Source organism: Panicum virgatum, chromosome 9N, assembly GCF_016808335.1.
Source record: "Panicum virgatum strain AP13 chromosome 9N, P.virgatum_v5, whole genome shotgun sequence".
Lineage (NCBI taxonomy): Eukaryota > Viridiplantae > Streptophyta > Magnoliopsida > Poales > Poaceae > Panicum > Panicum virgatum.
Genome location: NC_053153.1, coordinates 422,030 through 439,966, shown reverse-complemented (window position 1 = coordinate 439,966; position 17,937 = coordinate 422,030). Strand labels below are relative to the sequence as shown.

At 44.8% G+C, this 17,937-nt stretch overlaps 2 protein-coding genes across 2 annotated transcripts; both read right to left on the bottom strand.

The window, feature by feature from the left end:
* Positions 1-818: 818 nt before the first annotated feature.
* LOC120687361 (protein EXPORTIN 1A-like) lies at positions 819-15,329 on the bottom strand. The gene is made up of 32 exons (XM_039969330.1): positions 14,995-15,329; positions 14,451-14,567; positions 13,506-13,598; positions 13,330-13,401; positions 13,080-13,187; positions 12,888-12,970; positions 12,597-12,735; positions 12,438-12,506; positions 12,213-12,290; positions 12,055-12,114; positions 11,905-11,949; positions 11,550-11,657; positions 11,350-11,445; positions 10,918-11,121; positions 10,747-10,806; positions 10,332-10,442; positions 10,100-10,197; positions 9,901-10,009; positions 9,621-9,686; positions 9,300-9,398; positions 9,126-9,206; positions 8,937-9,026; positions 8,155-8,240; positions 7,648-7,728; positions 7,044-7,226; positions 2,834-2,900; positions 2,642-2,752; positions 2,426-2,533; positions 2,214-2,351; positions 1,997-2,128; positions 1,810-1,914; positions 819-1,622 (listed from the first exon to the last, which is right to left on the bottom strand). The coding sequence occupies exons 1-32, from the start codon at positions 15,088-15,090 to the stop codon at positions 1,500-1,502; spliced, it is 3,216 nt and encodes a 1,071-aa protein (XP_039825264.1). The 5' UTR covers positions 15,091-15,329; the 3' UTR covers positions 819-1,499.
* A 1,853-nt stretch (positions 15,330-17,182) lies between these two features.
* Positions 17,183-17,669, bottom strand: LOC120693029. The gene has a single exon (XM_039976434.1). It carries the CDS (start codon positions 17,600-17,602, stop codon positions 17,183-17,185), a length of 420 nt encoding a protein of 139 aa, XP_039832368.1. The 5' UTR covers positions 17,603-17,669.
* Positions 17,670-17,937: the final 268 nt, after the last annotated feature.

Below are 17,937 nucleotides of genomic sequence, written 5' to 3'. Positions count from 1 at the left end.
TGCTTGCTTGCTTTCTTGCTTTGTCGTCCTACTTCTGGTACAAGTTGTAGAGGAATATGTATATTTCTGGACGGCTGGGGGACAAATAAAATTAAAGTAACATGGCCTCTTTCTTTAGCAGCCCAGCCCTAGTGCCCTTCTAGTGCCGTCCCCGTCCGACATTGCATGATCGATCTCTCCATCATTTTGTTACTTTGACCAACAGCAAAAGAATCCCATCTTGCATTCATACATCATCCATCTTACCAGCTACCTTGGGAGGCAGCAAAAGGAAAAAAGAAAGAAAAAAAAAGCAAGCAACATCTCTACTCTACTCAGGCCCTGTTTAGTTCCTAAAAAATTTTACACAGTACCCATCATATCGAATCTTCAGACACATGCATGAACAATAAATAGAATTGAAAAAATAACTAATTACACAGTCTAACTGATTAGCACGAGCTGAATCTTTTAAGCCTAATTAATCCATAATTAGACAATATCAAAATCCAAACTTTTTCGCCAACTAAACACACCCTCACTCAAAAGCATCCATGCCGCCTAGTCAACACCACCGAGCGCAACTACTTGATTGGAATACCGCCCCTGCCTTGCTGACTTGCATTGGTCAGCTGCACATCCAAACAGGGACCCATCCACTCACTACACATGTATGCAATCAAGCATTCATTTCCAACACAAAAGAAAAAGGCATCCTTGCCTGCCCCCTGCTGATCCTCGTATATACATAGACAACATCGCCTCAACTCACATCTACATACATCTACTACACTGGTAGTGAATCTGGGATAAATTCAATCGCCAAAAGAGGGTGACAGTTAAAAAGTTAAGCAATCATCCATACACACCCCAGAACATTCCTTACAATGTCTTGAAATACTTATGCTCTCCAATCGCTTCAGCAAACTGACCAGGAGGCAACATTTGAAAGAATAGTTTCTTGATACAACGGCCTAACCAACCCTTGGTACACAAGGGCAGCAAATCATACACATGGAAATGCACAAAAAAGGGGGCTCAGGGAATGGGTATGAGAATCTCACAGGACAGGACAGCACACTACAAACATAACAGGGTTACTATGAGCCTGAATAATGTCCTGATATCTATAAACTTTAACTAAAGATAAACATACAATGTTGTGCCACCATCATACTATATCATGGGCTGAGCACACGCACCAATGTTAGCAAAGTACACCAGGCACAAGAGCTGCTGCTAACACATCAACCAGCCATCGCAACTACAGAACCAGTAGCAGTCTCAGACAGCCCTAGCGGCAAAACTGATTTGTCCTTTCCCGGCTCTTGCTACTACCACAAATCTTGGAATCAGCATCAAGCAGAGGTAACCAAAAATAAAATTACAGCAGCCACCTTCTTTCACCACCCTGGAAGAAAACTCAGGCACTTGGCAGTCGAGGGCTCCAGAGGTATTCCAAGGCCGGACCAACAAACAGGAAGCTAGATTAGAGAAACCTGAATTGACAACAAGGAACACTATGAATCTACCATCTCATCTTGCAATTCACTTGGGGCAATGAGCCCCGGAATGGCAAGCATCCGTTGGCGCTCCCTTTCTCTTTGGGCCGCGGCCTCTTCGGCATATAGATCCTTGTTATCCTGGAAGCACAAAATGAGAAACAGCAGACATTCATCAGAAGACAAATTTGCACAAAATTAAACAAGCAATGCATCCCTAGTTGTGGTGGTATGACATCCCACTGAGCATCCGTTTCTCTCTTTTAGTTTGCCTCAAACAGATCATAATCAGGATAATGGTGATGGAAAGGGAAACAGAGGAAGTTACCTGAGCCGAGAACTCCTTTGACTGCACCAGGAAGTCTCTAATATGATTTTTAAAGCTTGGAAGATCATGTTTTGAACTAAGAAGGCCATCAACAAACTTGGTCACCTGTCCAGGGAAGCTTCTTAGTTTTGTGATGACCCATGGCACAACCCAAGCACAGTGTAGCGGTGATCGATCGATCATATACCTCGGTTGCCGTCATGTTAGGAAATGATGTCCCCAAGAGTTTTATGGTGTAATCTCTAATGAACATAGCATTATCCGTATATTGATATGGTACTGAAGTGGCATCCCAAAGGGGCTCAGTTAGACCATCCACCTACATATTAGCGATTTGGTAATCAGATGAACAGATTTGGTAATAAAATATTAGCCTACAGGGGAGGGGATGAATATAAACACACCACACAAAACAAGTGCTGTAGCACCAAAACATGAAGCTTGAAACCAGGTTTGTGGAACGTGTCTGTGAGGACAGCAAAAATCTCTTGCTCAATAGTCAAAAAGTAGGTTTTATAGAATTGATTTTGGAATCCTGAAGCCTGCAATGACATCATATCAGATAGTTAGCTTCCATAAGGCTGCTGACAACACTGGATGGAACATATTCTCCCACCTGAAAGTTCTTCAAAATTTCCAATAATAGACTAAGTCCTGTCTCTGCAATATTTCTCTCTGTATGTCTGAACGCCCAATTAATTGAGTCGATCACAAGCTTCAATTGCTGAAAAAGATTGTCCAATAATCAGAAAAAACATAAGAATATGAAGTTGACATATTTCAAATCAATAATTCACCTCAACACCAGAAAACAAAAGAGGCTACTACTAACCTGACTTGAAAGCTGGATCAATGCTTGGAAGCAATGGGTGCCAATTGCACGAAGCAATGAAAAAAATTTGAGGCGGTGCTCAGGATAATCTTCAAAGTTCTTTGTAATCATCTGGTGATAGACGGAATAAATAAGCAAATGCTGCGTCATGATGTACATGAACAAAAGCAAACTTAAGAATAGCATTACTACCTCAAGAGTGCACTGAAAAACAGCCTCAAATATGCGAGGCACATCCTCAAGCATTTCCCCTTTGTACCTGCAGGAAAAAATTTAACTGTTAGAATTGCCGCAAAGATACAATCATATAATATTAATGAGAAATAGCAAAGATTGTGGCAATAGAAATCCACAGTAACTTGTGAGAAGAAGGATATCCACAGAAAGTAATCAGATTTTTAACACAAAGGAAAATTCATGGCAATCATAGTAATGAAACTGTCGGTACCCTGCAACTGGGGTACCCACTCCTACTGTGCCAAGACTCGCGTAGTTATCCGTAACTACGCCCTAAGGAGCTGAGCAGCCGGACTCCTGGGTTCCGACTCCATCTCACCGGACCAACGGTCCCGGACCCGCTTCCCGTTCGGGGACGGGTCCGGTGTCACCACGTGTCCCAGAGGTGGAAATGCTCAGCACCTGTGGCCGCGGACCCGGACCCCCGCAGGTGGGTCCGGGACCTCCACGTGCCATCCGGACTCCCGCAGATGCGTCCGGGACCTCCACGTGACTATCCGGACCCCCGTGAGCTCTCGGCTCAGCTAGCTGCTCGGGAGGGGTCCGGAGCCACCACGTGTCACGCGGACGCGGGCGCAAGCCTTCCGCTGGAAGCTCCCTCACCCACCCGCATTAAGTGCGAGTGGTTGAGGCAGGCTCTGCTGCCTCTGGGCACGGGGCAGCTTTTGTCAGTCCACACTGTGGATCGCCAGATACCGAGGCGGCTCGTCAGTTACCAAGACAAGCATTAAAGACTCAGCGCCGCGCGCATGAGCGACGAGTCATGATGACCAGCTACTGACTGAAGCAACAGTGCACGCTACTACAGTGGACTGAGTCAGTAGTTCGGCGCTTCATCATGACCTCGACGCGCGGCTGCAAAGACTAGACTCTACTCTGACAGGACAACTCAAGACCATCCCTGGTCAGAAGCTACGCACGGAAGCCGACGACAAGATCTCCGGATCTGAGGCATTGAAGGCCAAAGTGTAGTTTATATTACATCGCCGGGTCCACCTGTCGGGGCCCCGCTCAGTGTACGTGCTCCCCTTGGACATATAAAAGGGAGAGCACGCCCGCTAGAACACAGGTTCACACGGGCTCTCGATACATCTCCACCATACAGACTCAAGCTCTCGCACCTCCTCACTCTCGTGGGAAGGCAATACAACACACAGTGGACGTAGGGTATTACGCTCCGGCGGCCCGAACCACTCTAAATCCTGCTGTGTTTCTTGTGTTCTTGAGGGAGATCGATCTAAGACTAGCTACCCCCTGAGTACACACCCTCTGGGCTAGGGCGGGTGCCTTCCGCCACCCGGCCGTGGTTTGCAACACCACGACATTTGGCGCGCCAGGTAGGGGTGTTTTAGCTAGTTTTAGCTCATCTCTTGCCCATCTCCATGGCTCGGGTGGTTGAGCACTCCCACCACCACGACGACGTGGAGATGACGGAGGGTGTGGCGTCATCCGCGCCACACGCCTCTCGCCTTCCTGCGCCAGGGGCAACCGTGCCCGTGGAGCAGCCACCGTCGGCAGCGGCGCGCGCTGCACGTCGGCAAGAGTCAGGGCGCCCGTCAAGGGCCCCCTCACAAGCTGCGAGCGGCGGAGCGACAAATCACAGCTCGCAGCATACCTCACTCATGTGAGGAAGCCCACTCTGGCGGAAAGCCGACTCCGGTCGCACCAAGCCCGCTCTGGCGGAACGCCGACCCCGGTCGCACCAAGCCCGCTCCGGCGGAAAGCCGACCCCGGTCGCACCAAGCCCGCTCCGGCGGAAAGCCGACCCCGGTCGCACCAAGCCCGCTCCGGCGGAAAGCCGACCCCGGTCGCACCAAGTCCGCTCCGGCGGAAAGCCGACTCCGGTCGCACCAAGCCCGCTCCGGCGAAAAGCCCACTCCGGTCGCACTAAGCCGACTCTGGTGGCTCTCTCCGGCGGAAAGCCGACTCCGGTTGCACCCCGGACTCTACATCTCTGTAAGTCCTACCCTTAGAGGCCCAGCAGGGAATAAAACATTTTCCTTTGTAACTAGGTAGTACTTCCGTGTGGTCCAGTCCGGTGAGCCTCCCCCGTGGAGGGGTCCGGACCTCTGCGAACCAGGTTCAGGGAAGCGTACTCACCCTCCGGGGAGGTCCGGAGCCGTGTAGCCGCTTAGCCTGGTTCCGTACCCTAAGCCTGCATGCTCTACCTCCCTAGGGCGAGTACCGTAGTACCTAAGACTGGGGGCCCGGAGGTCCGGACAGCTCCGGCCTCATAAACCCGTGTTCTGGCTTACATCGCACATCTCATGTACATCTAGTTATAGAGGAAAAGTTTATTCTCAGTTCGCCTCTAAGGATGTTACATTCCAATTTCAATTTACGCATTCTGTTTGCGCTAACCCCCACGTGGCTTCTTACTCTTGTGCGGTGATTGTGGTCCGAATTGAGTTGGCTAGTTAGTGACTTAGCTCGAGACCCCTCATGGAAGAGAGGGGTTCGGACCCCTGGGAACCTGCAGGTTCAGGGAAGCGCACTCATTCTCCGGGGAGGTCCGGAGCCGTGTAGCCGCTTAGCCTGGTTCCGTACCCTAAGCCTGCACGCACCACCTCCTGTGAATGAGTGCCGTAATACCTAGGACTGGGAACCTGGAGGTCCGGACTTTCTCTTAACCTAAAGGCCGGCCCCTTGAGCTCCGTTCACTGAACCTAGCTGTCTATCTCAAAGGATTACAGCCAACAGGATTTGGGACCCGTGGGCACGCTACTAAGCATCTACCTTGAGTCATGTGCAGGTCCGAACGTGATGATGCAGCAGGTGACCCAAAGGATGGACGATGCAGGACAAAACCCTTGCGGCGCGCACCGCTGGGCGCCAGAAGCAGCCAAGTTGCTCACAGTAGTGGCCCCACCTGCGGGTTCGTCGCCTCTCCCGAGGCGGGCCCGGGGGCCTCTGTCGGTACCCTGCAACTGGGGTACCCACTCCTACTGTGCCAAGACTCGCGTAGTTATCCGTAACTACGTCCTAAGGAGCTGAGCAGCCGGACTCCTGGGTTCCGACTCCATCTCACCGGACCAACGGTCCCGGACCCGCTTCCCGTTCGGGGACGGGTCCGGTGTCACCACGTGTCCCAGAGGTGGAAATGCTCAGCACCTGTGGCCGCGGACCCGGACCCCCGCAGGTGGGTCCGGGACCTCCACGTGCCATCCGGACTCCCGCAGATGCGTCCGGGACCTCCACGTGCCTATCCGGACCCCCGTGAGCTCTCGGCTCAGCTAGCTGCTCGGGAGGGGTCCGGAGCCACCACGTGTCACGCGGACGCGGGCGCAAGCCTTCCGCTGGAAGCTCCCTCACCCACCCGCATTAAGTGCGAGTGGTTGAGGCAGGCTCTGCTGCCTCTGGGCACGGGGCAGCTTTTGTCAGTCCACACTGTGGATCGCCAGATACCGAGGCGGCTCGTCAGTTACCAAGACAAGCATTAAAGACTCAGCGCCGCGCGCATGAGCGACGAGTCATGATGACCAGCTACTGACTGAAGCAACAGTGCACGCTGCTACAGTGGACTGAGTCAGTAGTTCGGCGCTTCATCATGACCTCGACGCGCGGCTGCAAAGACTAGACTCTACTCTGACAGGACAACTCAAGACCATCCCTGGTCAGAAGCTACGCACAGAAGCCGACGACAAGATCTCCGGATCTGAGGCATTGAAGGCCAAAGTGTAGTTTATATTACATCGCCGGGTCCACCTGCCGGGGCCCCGCTCAGTGTACGTGCTCCCCTTGGACATATAAAAGGGAGAGCACGCCCGCTAGAACACAGGTTCACACGGGCTCTCGATACATCTCCACCATACAGACTCAAGCTCTCGCACCTCCTCACTCTCGTGGGAAGGCAATACAACACACAGTGGACGTGTGGGAAGGCAATACAACACACAGTGGACGTAGGGTATTACGCTCCGGCGGCCCGAACCACTCTAAATCCTGCTGTGTTTCTTGTGTTCTTGAGGGAGATCGATCTAAGACTAGCTACCCCCTGAGTACACACCCTCTGGGCTAGGACGGGTGCCTTCCGCCACCCGGCCGTGGTTTGCAACACCACGACAGAAACCATTTCAATTTGTCAGGTGTAACTTAGTTCAAAAGTTCTTAAAAAATTACCCGTGCAACTACATGACACACAATGGACAACAAAGAGCAGACATACTTGTTAATGATTGTTGCAAACAATGACAAAACTTCAGACTCCCTTGCATCAGGTACATTTCTAGCATAATCACCAAGAACAGGATCCATCATCGGAGGCACAAACTGTTTCCCTATGTGTGGCAAATCTTCTGCCTTGTCTACAAAAGTCTCAATCAATTTCAGGGTTTCCCTCTTGACAGATCTGTCACAAAAAAAAAGTTAAAAACAAAATGAGATTCAAATTCTTGTTTACATTTCAGGGACATTTATGTAAAAAACAAAATGGTGACAGCAGTTCTTATCCTAGTGATGCTTTGTAAAAATGGATGACTTATTTACATGAGGTTTTTACCTGTATACCATTATAAAAGTTGCTTCCTATAATTGTATACAGGTAAAAACCTCTATTTACATATCCAACTCCATTATTCATCTTATCTAGTCATTACGCTAGCTAACCAATGCAATACCAGCAGGCCTTGCTACAGTATCACGAGTACTGCTCATGTGCTGCAGTAAACAAGAACAGCAGCAAACCCTATGGCAGTGCTCATAAGTTGGGAAATTACCCATAAAGATCAAATAAAATCGAAAAGATAAGTACACAAATCAACAACTCATACCTCAAGAGTTTCACAAATGATGTTCTTGAGGCAAAGGGTCCTCCTTCAGCAATTGTGCTCGATACAAGCTCGCTGTACATTCTGATATGAAATACATGGCAAAAAGGAAAAGGTCCATTAGCTAGTAAACATTAGCCTCAAAGAAATAAGGAGATTAAGGCACCCGTGTTATCACAACAACAAAAAAAAGAGGAGGCATGGTGAGATATATGTCAAAGGCAAACTATTATCTTTCAGCAAATTTAAGCCTGGACTGGATAAGAAAAACATTATGGGCCAGAATGTAGTGGGCGGGGCCACAGAACCAGCACCATAAATATTGGAGGCTTGCCCTCAGCAGATCTGTCACGTAACTACATAATGCCTAGTCAGCCTAAATGTTGGGCATGGTGGCACAACTACAAGGCAATGTCAGTCCATACAAGTGCTCTTTTCATACCTAGCATCTAACCATAGTAGATACCACCTAAAACGCTAATAATGTACAATGCGGTAAATATTAAATACCTGTAGACTGTTAGCATGTCCAAGAAAATTAGTGAAATCTGTGGGAAAAAGTGCGGCCCAAGGGAGCTGGCAGCACTTGTGTTTGTCTGAAAAGCACAGATAACAGTGTAATGTGAGTACCCCAGTAGACATACATGCAAGGCGAAAGGAAACCTAAAAAAAATCAAAGTACACTGTTTCAATTTAGCGCAAATTGAGAACATGCAATGGTGAATAAAAGATAGTTGCTGATAGTGTGAAATAGTGCTCTGGTGAAAATGCCATATTAAACAGCTATGGTAGACTTGAATAACACTTCTGAAACATGCATTCAGGTGTCAAGCAACCACATGAAAACAATCCATACTTGGCGATGTGCAGGCATACCAAATAACTTGAAGAGAAAAATCACGATATTAGCAAAGTAAACAAGCAGAGCAGATAATCATTCATTGAACCTATTCAGAATAGCCACAATTCAACTTCACAACAGCAATCAGCTGTTACACCAATGCATCTAAAATCTTGTTCCAAACATGGTGGGGCGCCAGCCAAAAAACTCATGGAATCCAAAACCCAGATAGTAGCCATTTACATTAAAAAGTTGGGGCTCAACAAGACAGAAACTTAGCACAATCAAATGCATTTGCTTGGCCTCCACTAAACACTTCATAGGCTGTTCAGATGCTGACCGTTGCAGAGCATCATGTGCAACTTAAAGCAATATTTGCCCAGCATTGTTGAAGCTTATAGAATAAGGCAACGAAAGTAAAATGGGATTCCCTCAGCCTCCATTACATTACCTGCAAGATGTTGAGAACTGATCTGATAACATCTTGGTTCTTCAGGATATCAATGCTTTGGCTTGCCTGTCCAATTATTTCTGCCCATTTCTGTAAATCATAAGACCAAAGGGTAACCAATTCAAAATTGTATTCAAGAAGAATCCATAGATAGAGCCAATGTGCATGCTAGAATGCAAAACAAGAAACCTGATTAGGAAGGCTCATCAATCTCTTGAGGTATTCATCCCTCTTAGCATTATCAGATTCAGCTTGTATCATATGGCCAACCTGAATAGTTAGTGCAGAAAATGTGTTAGGAAATATTAATAATGGATAAAAAAAAATATTGTGCAAAACTGTATTCATTTTGATTCGACGTACTGATTCATAAAATGTATGAATCTGATGTGGCTCAAGATCAGCAATTGTCGTAACAAGGTTGGACAGAAGTTCAGAAACAAATGGTTCATTCTCGCCAACCTGGAGAAAATGCTCAAACATGAAAATCAACAGATAGGCAGATAGCAAAGAGATACGGCATCTTTTGGTGCATGAACTCAACAAACCAACTTGAAGTAATAATGACTAGCATTTATAGGCCTTGATGAGTACATTGAACCAACCCCATAGATGTTAACCGTTAAGACAATAAGAAAAGACAAGTACCATCATATAGACCATTGGCGGAATTCTTGGATTTACCTGTTGTGTGACAAATTTGCGCTTGCATTTTTGGACAATTTTCAGGAAGGTATCACATGCCATATCCTGCAACAAGCCACACAGCATGTGTCACATATGGTATTATTGAAGACATACTACTGAAGGACTACAAATTATGCGCATATGCAAGTGGAGGCCCAAATATTGAACAAGAGAGAAGATACAAACAGAAGCAGGAGACTCGTTTACCACATGCTCAAAAGAATTAAGGGTGGCCAAAAACTAAATAGACAATAAAAAAATGTTCTCTTGCACCGACCTGAACTCCAGGATGCATCTCATGCATGAACTCAAACAATTTGTTGACCACAGTTTTCAAAAACTTCCAATGAGCCCTGAGAAATCTTGGATACTGTCCAACAACATACCTAGCAATGAAGTCAGAAATCAGTTAATCCATAGTTCATAATTTATACACATGAGATAAATAACAATAAAACAGAGAAATGCTCTATTACATGATGTTACTTGCAATCACAGCTTTATTGTCTTTCCCCTTGGTGATTTCACAGAGGTTTAGCAAATCACGAATAACCATAACCAGAAATCTATTCTCCTGCAAGAGATCCGTGAGATAAAAAATAGAATGTAAGTACATCACATTGCAGTTATATTAACATTAGTGAAGGATCGATACTTCCAAAAACACTTCCTAGACACAAGGAAAAAGAGACAGAACAACGTGCGAACCTGCTCCTCAACCATAGAACCTGATATCGATCCAATTGCCCAACATAGAGTATTGAGGTTATTCCAACTCCAATCTTCTCCATTTAATTGCTTGCTCAATTTCTTTAACATCTGAAATTCAAGATAAATTGCCCTGAGTGCTGGGTTCAAATTCACAAACGGAAAATAGAACAAGAACTACACTTTACCATGAACCCATGACCTTCACTGCTACACCGAATCAGGCCTTCTAATTATGAAAATACTTACTACAATGTAACTACGATATGCCAATTTCACCATTTGTTACGAGCTTCATTCATGTTTCAGCTACAGCTTATGTCATGTTAACATGGATATTTACTCTGAGCACCAAGTATAGGTAGTTCTATTTGTTCTTACATATAAAAAGTATCCATCCATGAGAAAGGCATACCTGCTGCTCTGTATCCTCATGATCAAGATGAGACAAATAGATCAGTGTTTCCCTCATGATCTGATATTATCCACCAAAGAACAAAGCATTTCCCACATCAGTTGGAAGGTTACAAAGTACAGAGCATATGAATTGCAGGGTGGAAGATTATTAGGCAATCCTGTTACTAACCTTATACTGAACAAGAACATCATTGTCTTTCATTGTCTCACGTACAATATTGCCATTTTCGTCTTCAACAATCAATACTTCCTCAGGCTTTGCCATCCGGCAAATCATCAGCATCCGTAGTTTTGAGAGTGGACCAGAGTAAAGCTGTCTCCTCTGTTGAACTGTTGTGCCCGTCCCATCTACTATTCCAGGAACCATCTGTGCCTACAATGAGAAATTCAGAATTTAGAACCACAAAACGCTAAGTAGAAAGCACCGAAGGATGAAACAATAACAAAACAGAGCACCAAGAAAGGCAGTCTACATATTGGATCAACAAAGGGTTAAAGACACTGAAGAAATGTCACAACAATGGATGACAAAAAAGTAGAAGTAGCTATTTATTTATTCAGGTAATGTTACAAAAGATAATAAAAAATTAAATATAAGCACCTGAAGTCCCATCATGCTTACAGCAGCTGCAGGCTCCATTTGATTGTGCGCTTCAAATAACTCTAAGACAAACACATTCCAGTAATCCAAGCAGACCTGTAAAGTTCCATAAGAAAATGCAGACCTGTAAATTTTCCAGTGCCGTAAGGTGATCTTGCCAACACCGTATTTGTATGACAAATATATCTCAGCATTCCTACCTTGAAAACCTCTGTATCATCAACATACGAAATTCCAATTAGGTACTCCAGACCCAGAAGTAAAGCAGCTCTATTTTCTGGAGTTATTTCCAGTATACGCATGTGATTCTGCATTTACCATGAAAACGAAGGGTTAGACGAATTGGAGACTCGTCTTCTATGGAGTATCTTCACATTCGGATTACCATTTCTCTACTTGTTTCTTCCTAGTGTTAGATTGGCATGCAACAAAAGCTGATAAATTGCAATATGAAATATGGCATTTTAGTTACAGCATCTTAGAAAACAATCTATGAATCCATTAGCCTAAATATGATCTCATACTTGATAGTCACTAGTATTCAGGATGCAGTACCTTAAAAAAAGATGTGAAGAAGAGCGCAAGATTTTGTATAAACGCCTGCAGCAATGAACATAACAGGGGTATATTAATATGTTGTACAAAAATATAGAGGGCATATGGACTCCTAGAATATACTACAACGGCTAAATACTCATACTTTACCTGCTCCTCGCTGGAGCCATTAGCATAGGCATCTGGTATTGTTTCAGGAGGAAGAATAGCCTATATGCATAAGGGTGAAAACTTAAATACATGAAATCTTGAGGCACATAAATTTCTTCAACAGAAAAAAAAAAACCAAATGTCTTTTAAGTTTTTACCTGCAACTGCATCATGAAAATTGTATACATCTTCACATACTGCATGTTATAAAAGTCACCAAACTGAAGAGCAGCAACCTGCAAGGTAGCTCGATATATCAGAGAAGGAATTAAAACAGCCATGAAACAGATCAATGCAGAAGTGACAGGCTACTGTAACATCCACAATATTCAGCTCCCAAATAGTGGGCTAAACTAGACAAAGAAACATTAGGTTTCCTTTACCTCTGATAGACATTGAAGTGTAAGATTCCGATAAGCAGCCACAGGGAAGAACTTCAGTAGGGTTTCCAGCTAAATAAAAAGGTAAGAAAAGGGTAAGGCCCAGCTTTTCATAGATACAGTTGACATTCAATAACTCAAGTTCAACAATCATACGCATACCAATGGTGACTCAAAGATGAACCCAACAGGGATCCATGACAAGAAAGCATGGAGTGTCGCCAATGTAGCACGAATGAGCTCTGGTCTTTGTGTTGCAGATAGGACATACAAACATAGCTCATGAATGAGCCGGAACTCACTGAACAACAAAGAAAAGTTGGTTACTAAGTTAGAACACAAGTACTTCTGCTGAAAGAATACAAAATGTCACATAAAAGATCTTCATGAAGAACTATATATAAACTAGAATCTCCAAGGTAGCCTAATACAGAAGCTGAGAATAAATCCAACCTATTAAGTGAAGACTTCAGTTCTTTAATCTTTTGTTGTGTCATTTCACCTCTTGAGAAGTCAAAAATTTCTTCGCTTAGAAGCTGCAAGTTGTTGAATTGAATAGTCAATAACCATTTCAATATGTAAATTAAGCATCCGAGGAAAAAATGTGAAAAATGAAAATAAAACAGAGAAAATAACTTGACTTGCCTTCAATATAGCCATGCAATTTTCACATATTGTTTCACTACTCTTTGCTGCTGCAACAAGATCAGGGATGAAGGATGACCACCTGGCAGGCCACTCATGTTTCAGGACCTATAACATTGCAAGGATGTGCCGTGAGAAAGAACAAAATCGAAACACAAGGCATCACAGTTGGTAAAGAAGAACATCAAATTCATAAGTGATTTAGATGACCTGGTACCAAGATGATAAAAGGGCTAAATTTACAGCTTACCTGCACCAATATAATGTTGAGTTTATTGACATAAAGCCTCTCCTGTCGAAAGGTAACTTCATTGCTGGAAAGCTGTTGATAGCACAAAAAGGGCAGTGCAAAAAGGAAAAACTCAAATGGATCAGATTTATCAACTACCATCATAATTTTCATAAAACAACAGTACTCATCCTTGCCTGCACAATGACATCGGATATGTAATTCTTTATGCCATCACGTTGTTCAACAGGCAATGCGTTCCACCTGTACTTGATAACACTTTCAAGTACCTACATGAATGTTGATACAAAATCAGCATATGTGAGACACCCCAACTATACAGGCATGAGTAGTTTACTTGTGCACATGCATACTGAGTAGACTGAAAAATGTTGCTTAGTGTTCAAAATAGCTGCACACGACATGAGCCCCCCTAAAGCTCTAGAGGGACCACCCACTTTTATGATGTGAGTGCTGAGGCCGTTAACCCACTTGCTAACTGCTAGCTTCTATTTAAATCCTTGATGCTTTCTAATTTTGGCTCATTCTCCTACATCAGAAGAAATCTTGCAAAGCTTTGTGCGTGACAATCGCTTAGCTTCGCTGTATGCGTCATGTGCCCAATTATCGCCACAGATTACTTATGTGGACAAAACAACACATCAAACCAAGCAAGAACTGAAAAGACTCATTTGTCCTATATTGGAATATGGTTACCAAAAAATTGTGTGAATCCTGATAGAAAACCTTTATTAGGTATTTTTAATTTGCAGCTGGACACAGTAGCAGTTATATTTGGAAGTAAATGGAAAGAGGGGATGGTCATTGTGAGTAAAAAGATAGTTTCATATGTATCAGCAACACAACAGTACCCTGTAAGTTTCCATCAAGTGTAAGACTAATTATATGCTCCAATATGTCAAAATCGGTACTTTTCAAATGTCTTGTCATTTAGGTCGCCAATGCATTCTGAAAGGAAAATGTTTAATGAACTTTGCCAAAGACGACTATACGAGCAAGTACTTTAACTTGAGGGCTATAAATTGAGATGTTTTTTGCATTATGGATACAGGCATCATCTTCCTTTGGTCACAGACGACTGTCGCATTTTATAAACATAACCAGTGGGTGGATAAACTTACTTGCAGGGCAAAGAACTTGGTGTTCAAATTCTGAGAATTCTGTAGAATATGCACTACTTGAAGCCACATGTCCGGGTTGTTTTGTAGATCACGAAGTATCTGATCAGCTGCGCTCCTCTGAAATGAAAAGCAGCAGATACTTAGCAGACAATGTCAAAAAAGTGGCGAAGCTAGAAACGAACACAATAACAATGTTAGACCTCTGGTGATGAGATAGAGAGGTATTGGTTATCTCTAGGGGGAGAATCACAACTGTTTGCATTTATACTAACGCTTAGGCGTTCTGTACTAGCGTCAATGTATAAAGCAGGTAATCAGTAGCTGACGCTAAACCTTATGACTGTTGTTCACCGACAGAAACCCTAACCACCCGAAGTATCCTAGTCCAGTTTAGCAAAACAAGTAGCATTAGCATTTAGCACGCGGAACTCGTATAAGACGCCGGAGACTAGAAGCTTGAGCAAAGCAAGTAAACCCTAAGTCCGGGCCGCCGCGGACCAAGCGAGCGCTAGCAATCCGCGAGTGGGCGGGCGAAAGAGATTACCTCCTCTTTAGATCCGGTGCCATAGAAGGCGGCTACGGTGGCGTCGAGCAGCGTCACGTCTATGGGCTGGCTCAGATCCCTCAGCTTCTCCGCCATGGCGGCGGCGGGTGGAGTGAGCAGGGGCGGGAGCTTGTGGACGCAGCGGGGATCGAGGGGCCCAGGGGAGGTTCCGGAAGGCGCGAGAGGAAGGAGCCCTAGAAGCGGCGGCGGCGGTAGCGGCGGCGGCGGCGGCGGCGAGGGGAAGGGATTCTTATCGGGGCGGTGCGGGGCGGGGCGGGCGAGAAGAGGAAGAAAGGGGGATTTTTTATTTTGGTTTTTGGGGGTTTAAGAGAGTTGGGACGCGGGGAGAGAGTTGCTGCCAAAGTACGCGATGGTTGGGCGCCAAATGCACGCAGGTCCTCCATCACCGGTACAATTTACTTATAGGGCCCTACTGGCCCGGACAAGGAGGCACCGTCCAATTCTGAGTGCTTTATGGTCAAAGTGGTTTCCAATTCAAAGGCACTTCAACTTTCACAGTGAGGTTCAAACGGCTTTGAGGTTTCAATTTGTCAGCAATCTCAAATTATCTTATGACTAATAATTCGATTCAGTGGCGAACTCAGCCTAAAAGATTAGGAGACCTTGTCCACCTCATCCTCCTTTTTCTTCTTTCAGCTCTCTCTTTCTTTCTTTCTCTCCATGATTCATGTCAAAAAATTGTTTAGAAAGGATCCATGAGCATTAGACCGGTAGGAGGTCTGGAGCTCCCCTAGCCCCGCTTCCACCCCTAATTTGATTCATGAATTAGCAAACTTAATTCACCATTTTGAAACAACAATATCTATCACCACACTTCCTCTCCAGACTCCAACTACCATCAGAAGACAAATAAAAAGCATTGCCGAAAGGCACACCATTCAAAGAGGAAAACAACGATGAACATATATAACAAATCACGCCTGTTGTTTAGGTGATATTGGAGAAGGTAAAGAACAAATAGATGTGTGTGTGCGTGTATCCCAACGTGTTTGAAGGTGAATTATTAAAATAGAGGTAGTAACAATTATCCATGTTCATCGTGTTATTGGTCCCACCTTATCTATATTTTAAAAAATATATGTTTGGAACATTCTGTTTCACATTTATGTACCAAAACCCATGATGACGTTTTTGATGTGAAGATTGCTGCAAGCATATTGTTCTTTCGGAATATTTTTCAGCCGATTGCGCCTACTGTCAGGCCTGCGCTAGGTTGGCACTTATGTGGGCCGGTTATGGGTCAGCTGACAGGATGGGTTATGTGCTGATGTCGGTTGACTGGGTCCACCTCAAAGCCCAACATGATGCCGGTTATGTGCTGACCGACTAGGCTTGTACATGTCTACAAACCATTTGATCATTTTATAAATTGGGTAATGCTAATTATATAGAACCAACATGTGTCTAGTGTACAAAATGGAACATCCATATTTCACATAATATGTTCGAAAAGTTTGATGAATTTTGGAGCATGTTTGCTATTTCTTTTGGAAGGTTAAATAATAACTGATCGGTTTGCAGTTTCCAAAGCTTTGTATGTTTAAGAGTTGAATTAAATAAAAGTAAATAGATGATATATATGAACTAATCACCATAATTTTTCCTTAGTTTTAAATTATGTTTCTATTTTCCAACACTGCATGTCAATAAAACATTTAAATACTTTTGAAATTAAATGAAACCAATTATATTGTACTAGCAGATGACCTATATGCAAAATGGAACATAGACAAATAGTGTTTTATAAACTTTGATAAATTTTAAAATATATTTGTTATTTATTTTAGGTTATTGAATGAGGATAAATAATCTAAATGTATATGTGTTAAAAAGCCAAACTAGCTATAGGTTAAAGAGATGCCAGTAGGTGCTATCGGCCAGCCAACAGCCCTTGGAAAGTCGATAGCCTATTGCAATATTTGAAACGTTACATTTCTTACAATTTTCCTTTAAAGTAATATTAATTTAGAACAAAATTGTTCTTTTGTGAAACAACCCACAACCTACTTGGCGGGACGACTGCTATGAATGGCATACCGTGTTGATGTCCAATTATATCTATGTCGACCTTATGTAACGAGATTGTACAAGCACCCGAGCTTTGTTCCACCATGTGCATTCTTGTTTTATAGTTTATTGTATGTTGTTGAGAGGGTGATATTCTAGTTTATACAATAATCTTGTAACTGTTTGTGTGCCTTTGATATAGCAGTACGGCCACCGCCAGCGCCACGCCCCAGGGCGAGTTGGTAGCCGGAGCCGGCGTCACCGTCGTCAGGTGGTGGTGGTGGGCACGGGCACGCCTCCTGGTGGTCCAGTACCTGCGCCGCCAGCTGAGCGCAGCGAAGAGGAGGAAGGCGGCGGCGAGGGCGAGCGGCGCGGCGAAGACGCGGGCACCGATCTCGGCGCGGCGCTCGATGGCCTTGTAGTCGACGCAGCTGGAGACAGCGAGGAAGAAGACGACGATGGCGAAGAAGGCGAGCAGGCCGGGCGGCGGTAGCGAGAAGGAGGAGAGCGCGCGTGCCGTCCAGCTCTGCTTCCAGGAGCGAGCCCCCCGGCGGCCGGAGTGGAGCCAGGACGAGGACATGGCAGCAGGCAGTTAGTTACTCTAATTGGGAGCAGCAGAGAGCTAGAGCTGTGAATGTGATCGACAATACATATATATTTATGTGTATATATATCTATATTCATATCACACAGACACAGCTACACAAGGGATGAAGAAAGGGCATGGTGGTGAAGGGGGGATCGGTTCGATGCCTTTCCTTCCTTTTTTGGCGAAAAAAAGAGGATCGTCCGTCGTAAGCTGATCCAAGCAAGCAGAGCAGTGGGAATATATGCCGCCACCGCCACCGCCACCGCCACCGCCACAGCCACATGTTGCTTTGCTGTTGGAAGGGGGAAAAAAAGAAAAAGAAAAGA